At 36.3% G+C, this 7,697-nt stretch overlaps 1 protein-coding gene and 1 pseudogene across 1 annotated transcript in view; one reads left to right on the top strand and one right to left on the bottom strand.

The window, feature by feature from the left end:
* Positions 1–6,759, bottom strand: part of LOC107725273 (replication protein A 32 kDa subunit-like) — a 17,891-nt pseudogene extending 11,132 nt beyond the window's left edge.
* Positions 6,760–7,191: 432 nt separating this feature from the next.
* Positions 7,192–7,697, top strand: part of LOC107725274 (E3 ubiquitin-protein ligase E3D-like) — a 24,265-nt gene continuing 23,759 nt past the window's right edge. Inside the window, exon 1 of the mRNA XM_016534484.1 lies at positions 7,192–7,268. Coding sequence (XP_016389970.1) covers positions 7,192–7,268 — 77 coding nt within the window. The remainder of the gene's footprint in view (positions 7,269–7,697) is intronic.

Raw genomic sequence — 7,697 nt, 5'->3', positions numbered from 1 at the left:
AATTGACTTATCGGTTTCTGCTCAAAAACAACAAGGGCGCTTGTCGGCTTCTGCAGTAAAACGTGAACTCGCGATGCCTTGAAAGTGGACAAAACCGGCTTTTTTGACAAAACGTGTTTAGGGTTCAGATCGCGCTATATCTGGAGAATAATGCACGGCAATCAGCTCATTTTTTTTTTAAAGTGGCGTTTATCGGTTTTTACAAATAAACTCTTCATATATACAATATATATATATATATTTAAATGTATTTATTTATATAAAAATTTTCAAGTAACGAAAATGATTGTTAATGGTTTTAACTTCAGTTAACTACAATAACCCTGTTTTGTTCCCTAAAAATCATATTTCAATATGATTACAACTCTTGAAACAATGCTCAAACCCATCTAAAGCAGTACCTCTGTGTCGATCCACTGCTTCACATCCATGGGAGCCGCCGTCATGTCATCCACCTTATACTGGATGTTGATTGTGGATTTATCAGTGCTTCTGATCACACCAACAATAGTTACCTAGACAGCATCAGACAAAAAAAAAGCCAGACAAAAAATAAATAAATAAAGGTCCTATGTGTATATAGACATATTAGAGAAAATGCTTCCATAAGTGTATCAGCCATGACTGCTTGCAGAACTACTTTCCCGTTTCATCATTATGACCCAGGCGTTTATGTTCAGCGCACTTCGACACAGAGAGGTATTCATGCGAAGACAGATTATTCTACTTTTCAGAGCTGTCAAGTGATGCAGGCAAACTTGTTTAACACATCTTCTCATATTTTTAATTTGGCTGTAAGTTAGTCTATTTTCTACTTTTCAAATGTAGTGCATTCAGTTCATAATTTTTTATCATTAGGAACAGACTTTGTCAGCGCAAACAAAACACCCTGCCTGTATGACACTTTCATTTCACTTTCATACATGTTTGCAGTTGTTTGCAGATCATCAGTGGTTTTTCTGTAAATGTACAGAGAATGCGTGAACATGTTTGCAAGGTTGGGAAGATTAAGTAAACCACTTGGAAGAAAATTTATCGATTTAAGAGATAAGCTTTTATTGGGGGATTTAAAGTTTTGATATCTGGCAACCGCAACCATGAACGCTTGAGGAGGCTTGTTAACGATGCAAGATAACACAAATGCGAAATGAAACGTTTTCAGGATAAATAACCAGTGTGAAAATAATTGCAGGCGATTGTGCTTAAACGAGAGAAGCAGAAATCATGATCACAATTAAAATACAATCAATTGTGCAGCTCTACCGAAAAAAAAAAATACAAAAATACTTGACAGAGTCGTGATTAAAACATACATGTATTTAATAAGATAAAAGCGGTGAGTTTGTTCATGTGTGATCTGTTCGGAGCATCATGACTTCATCTGGTCTCTCTTCTCACAGATACTGTGGCATTGTGGTATTTTAAGGGTAGTTATTTAGAGACGTGGTCCTGTGATACACAAACCACAAACAGTGTCCTCAGGCGGTACACAGAACAAACGCACACCGTTTTAAAAGACATTTTATCCAAATCTTTTTGCTCTTAAAACCTGTGAGATTTATTTACTAAAAGAGATCCAGTGTTTCCCATAGGATTTTGTGGGACCGAAATTTTTTATATTTTAAAGTTAAATTCATCTGTCCGGTGCATTTTTTTCAAAATATTTTATATTTTTCTTCCAATATTTCGAGCATCGTGAACAGCGAGCATGCTGTGCCTGTGCAGTATTTTCTCTGTGCGCTCTGTTAATTGTAGGCCCTGCTTGCAAGAGATGAACCCTTGAGCTTTTATTTTGCCGGAAACTCCAGCTTCTGTGAAAACAGGTTGACCAACACATTACAAATCTAGTGAAATACTATAATCATTTGCTCATTAAAAATGTAGAAAATTATACAAATGTGAAAAAGCGTAACCGATGCCCATTGCGTTCCCAGATGCGCTAAACATGCAAGAGATGAACCCTTGAGCTTTTATTTTGATGAAAACTGCAGTTGAGCTTTTATTCTGCCGGAAACTCCAGCTTCTGTGAAAACAGGTTAACCAACACATTACAAATCTAGTGAAATACTATAATCATTTGCTCATTAAAAATGTAGAAAATTATATAAATGTGAAAAAGCGTAACTGATGCCCATTGCGTTCCCAGATGCGCTAAACGCACAGCACAGGCAGAAATAAGAGTTCACTGCATTCACTGTGAACTGAGCCGCGGAAAACACCAGGGGCCGGTTGCATAAACTGCTCAGACTAGTCATCTAATATTTTTTTCTTCAAGACTTCAATAACTTTTTTATTCACTGTGAACTGAGCCGCGGAAAACACCAGGGGCCGGTTGCATAAACTGCTCAGACTAGTCTTAAAAAGTTAGTCATCTAATATTTTTTTTTCTTCAAGACTTCAATAACTTTTTAAATTCAATTACAGAAAGGTATATTGGTCTAATCTGAATCTACGACCAATTACCCCTTTTCTACTGCTAGTTGGTGAAACTAGTTCCAGTCTTAAAATAGTGGCTATGTTTATGCAACTGGCCCCGGCTCTCGTGAGCAAAGTGTGTGCTTCGCTTTGAAACACGCAGGTCGCCACAGTCTAGTTAACATTTTTTACAAAAAAAAGTTGGCCCCCAGAATATTTTGTTATATGATTATCTGACCATGCAATGCCAAAAGAAAGAACAGAGCCTCTGTTTTTAAACAAATAAAAAAACCTTGTTTTATTCTAGCTTCATGCATTCTCTTTTTGACAACTGAATAGTAGTTTCATTAAAAAAAGCAACATTTTGAACAAAAATCGCGTTTTTGTCAAAGATTACACCCGGATCCCAGAATATTTTGTTGTATGATTATCTGACCATGCAATGCCAAAAGAAAGAACAGAGCCTCTGTTTTTAAACAAATAAAAAAACCTTGTTTTATTCTAGCTTCATGCATTCTCTTTTTGACAACTGAATGTGGGTAGTTTCATAAAAAAAAAGCAACATTTTGAACAAAAATCGCGTTTTTGTCAAAGATTACACCCGGATCGGATTCAGAGCGATAATGCAAACACAGATGAAGTCGATTGCTTCCATCAACACCCCAAAAGCTTCAGTCTTAAAACCACTTCCCGGGTCGACATGTCATTCGCTAACATTAGACAGTTTTGTTTTAGATGCTGTTTAATGTTTGATGATCATGTTATTTTACATATGCATCTGCTTACACATGCAATCGCTTGTTTCTGCTGCTTTGATCTGGAGATTCAGTACTCTTTCAGAAGATGTGTTAATAGCGCCTCCTACTGTACAACAGTGAGAATAGCGGGGAAAGAGTCAATACTAGGGGAGGGGGAAAAAAATCGATACAGCATAGTATGGCGATATTTTCCGCGGCAATACTGTATCGATACACGGATGCCAAGTATCGATCTTTTATTATACTATTTGGTAGAATAATAAAATCAATTTCTTTACAGTCCACTAGATGGTGGTGTTGAGTTTTTTTCTGGTGAGGTCTTGACAATCCCATTTTGCACTGCAGCAATAAAATTGAAGAGAGATAAACAAACTGAGAAATGTTTATTTTTAGTTAAAACAGATGTTGCCAAAGTTTTCCTTTGGGGACATAATTTGAAGTTGGAAAAAGGTAATAAATTGCAATATATATCGCAATATATTTAAAATCGCAATAATGTATCACGACACAAGTATCGTGATAATATCGTGTCGTGGGGACTCTGGTGATTCCCACCCCTAGTTAATACCAGGTGTAAATGAGGCCCTAGATCAGGGGTATTCAATGAAAGATCCTAGAGGTGCGAACAATACTTTTTTGGAATGATTATGAATTTCTATCTGGGCAGCAATAGTACTTTGTAAAAGAAAAAAAAATCCATCAAAATAGTCATCAAAGATGAGGATATTGGGCCCTGAGAACTAAATCCCCCAAGAACTAATTTGAAGTGGACTTTGAGCTTTGTAACTTTGCAGATCTTTTTATGCAACATTACAGAGTAAGACTAACTAAAGTTGAAAAAGTGAAAAAGCATAATAGGACCCCTTTAAGCAACAAACAAGAAAGAATGAAAGTATACATAAACAAGATGTTTATTTGGTATTTAACAGGCCAAACTGGCTTTTGGCTATTGAAAACAATAACTGTAACCATCTGAAATTAACGACGGTAACTGCGCAGTAAGCACATTCAATACAAACATATATGGTACTGACATTTAGCATCAGCATTTAGTTTTTGTTTTTAAATTAGATTGGTTGTTGGTTATAGTAGCGCCCAAACTAGCACAATGACCATATCCCAAATATCAAAACTCAATATAATTTCCTTTCCTAAAATACATATTATGCATATTTATCAAAAACGCAGCTAAAAAGCTTCCTACCAGTGGCCCTCCTTCACAAAACCTAACATCTAGCACAGTTTTATCATAGGTAGAATACAAAATGTTTCAATACAAGCACTTCAGTCAAATGTAATTTAAGAAACATTTAAAAACTTTAACCCACGGCAACAGTTTAAAAGTCGCCCAATTCCATGGAGAAAAAAAAAAAGCAGACTTCCCCAGAAATTCCCACAAATTACATGTTTGCGAAAGATTCCAATGTAGTCCGGAAAAATCGGCGGAAAAAAGAAAAACGGCCAGTTGCCGATCATGCGTTAGGAGCAAAAACCAGCCGGTTCTGATTTATGGCCGGTCAACCGGTGTATCCCTAGTGATGATTATTATCGTTTTATCGCCAAGCCCTAATTATAGAGGATATAGCACTGAAAGATCATTACCATAAATGAGCCTGAGCTCTTGTAGTGTACAGCTCCGTTGTTTTGACACATTACTTACTTTAAGTGTAGAAACAGTAAAATGGTGCTACAGTTGTCAATATGTCTCACGGTGCGGTTGGAACCAAGCTGGGTCTGGAACCGGATCACGGTCCCCTATTTGAGGACCCCTGCCCTAGACATCTTGTGACCTTGCGTTACAGAGATCAGACTCACCTGTGCGATCTCTACCTCTCCCACTTTAAAGACGTCCTCCGCCTGCACCGCAGACATCAGCTGGGACACAGTGCAGGGAACGATCTGCTGCGCTCGAGTTCTCTGCGCAACACACACAAACATCACTCAGCAGACTTGACTGGCACCAGTTACAGTGACTAGAGCGTTTAGATTTAAAATGAAACATGACTTGAAAACATGAGTAGCTGAATGTCATGTCTATGTCAGCAAAAGCCAGTCAAGAAAACGTCTGGGACTCATTTCGTATAGAAATAGTAAATATACATATATTGCATAACGAAAGAAAAAAATCTCATTTATATAGTTTTTTTTTAAATTATTTTATTAATTAAGCACACCCCCCCGGCGGTATTGGGATAGTAACATTCACATTCTGGAAAGCAAAATTTGTACACACGCAGAAAGCGGTGTTATTTCACTATTATTTAAATACTATTGTAGCATTAATGAATATTTTCATCCTCCAGAAGCTTGCGTTCTGCAAGTAAACGGTGCATTATAGTATCATCCAAAAGAGACACAAAATCACTTATACTAACTTTTACCTTAACTGTTCCCTCGTGGTGGAATGACCTGCCCAACTCAATCCCAGCACTTGACCCTCTAACACTAGCACTCTCTATTGTATTTCTATTCTAACTACTTATTTTCTTTATTATAAAAACTCTGACCCTCTAACATTTGCACTCTCTATTCTATTTACTTGTTTTCTTTTTATTTATTTATTTTAAAAAAAACACCTGCGTTAGACTAGACTAACTGAGACTTGTCACAGCACTTACATATTATTGCTCTTTTGTTGGCTTGATTGATTTTATTGTCATTTGGAAGTCGCTTTGTGTAAAAGTGTCTGCTAAATGACTAAATGTAATGTATTTTGAACTAGATTTATTTTCATATTTTTTGTTTTTATTTTAAGTTTAGGTTTTTCTAATTGTATGTGCTTCTGTCATTTTTATTAGTTTTTTTATATATAGTTTTCAATTTAGCTTTGATTTACTTTTATTTCAGTTTTAGTCATTAATTTCAGGTAGATGCAACATTTCTTATTTTTTAGATATGCATTTTATTTCAGCTTTATTTCAATTACTCAACATTATTTTAATAGTTTTAAGCTTAGTTAACAATAACAACACTGTTCCCGAGCAAGAGACGGTGACATTTCTCAAGAGACAGACCCAAAATAATAAATACATTGGATAAAAGATGATAGAAGCCACAATATTTAACTCTGAATGCAGCATATGCCATAATGTGTAAATACTTAATTTAAAATAATAATAATTTAAAATGTAAAAAAAAAAAATCTGCATTACAGTAGCTAGAATGGGGAGTTCTTGTTTATTATTAGCTTGTTTTGAGGAGGATAGGACTGACCGCTTTCTTGTCTCCTCCCTGAGAGGCCGCTGGTGATCCAAATCCTCCCGGAGACTGTGTGTATCCAGCCTCACCGTATTTACCTGCCAAAATATACATGTTTGCCGTTTCCATGGAGACTCGATGTGTGAAAGCAATATCAACATGTTCACTGTGGCTCAACAGACATCCTGACAACACAAGACTCTCAGGATGCGCGATAACGTTAGCAGCTTAGCAAAACTCAGCCAACTAGGAGCCAGAGTGTGTCTCACACAGATAACTACTAAAGCACATACCTTGGTTCCACATTTTACTCGCCAATGTAGTTCTTCTGAACACGAACTAGACCGACATTAAACTCTCGAAAATCTCCCGCCACCGCTGATCGCGCACTGTGTGACCTCACGACTCTGAGTGCGCATGCGCAGGTCTGCACTCCCGCCAAAGTCCGTGCCATTATTTCTAAACGAATAAAGTAAACTATTTAAGTTGATTTGATTAAGCATTTTAATTTGGTGAACTCTTTAACTAATTGAAATAATATAATTAAACGTATTCACACTCCTTCTCGTGTGTTTAGAAAATGTGTTAGTTAAATACATAAATAAATATAATAATACATGAATTACACAGTAATAATAAATGTTTTAAATCAAATCTGAATATAATAAACTAAGGAGGGGGTTTATTGAGGACATTTAATTTGAAATAATTCGTTTCCTGACGTCACGAGCGCGTCGCGGAGATTTGATGTCACGTTGTTTTTGTATGTCGCGTGAATCGATGAATCAATAATATATATGTGATATAAATATATAGATACATGGAAGAGACTGCGCATCAAGACCTCATCTTTCTGGAGCTCAGAGGGAAGCTGCAAACTGGCCTTTTGTTCATTCGGTGAAGTGTGCTTTAATCTTTCTGTGTCGCTGTTTGTTCCGTTATTTCCTGCTTCATCAAAGGATGCGAGCGAAGTAGCGATCAACAATTTACACGACATTTATTAATAACGGCAGTTAAGCTTAATGTGTACCTTGATCTAATAGGTAGCGTTAGTATTTTTACCGGAGAATACTAAAAATATAATAATGTCTGGTAGTAGGCAGTTTATTGTACTTGTGGAGTGGAGTATAACAGTACGGTTAATTATTTCTGACACTGTAGCTTTAATACTCAAACAGTCCGCAGTGCAGTAATTTAACACTAGATGGCAGTATTAGACAGACGGTTGGACAACTTTTATTTATTTATTTGTGTTTTATTTTTTTTGTTTTTACAGTAAACATTTTAAGTTTTGACCACAACTCCCTTTTTAGTCCCCCCCCCCCC

This window comes from Sinocyclocheilus rhinocerous, unplaced genomic scaffold (genome assembly GCF_001515625.1).
Source record: "Sinocyclocheilus rhinocerous isolate Xijiao unplaced genomic scaffold, SAMN03320098_v1.1 scaffold967, whole genome shotgun sequence".
NCBI classification, from domain to species: Eukaryota; Metazoa; Chordata; class Actinopteri; order Cypriniformes; family Cyprinidae; genus Sinocyclocheilus; species Sinocyclocheilus rhinocerous.
Note: the sequence above shows the minus strand (reverse complement) of the source record. Positions and strands in the feature narration are given on the sequence as shown.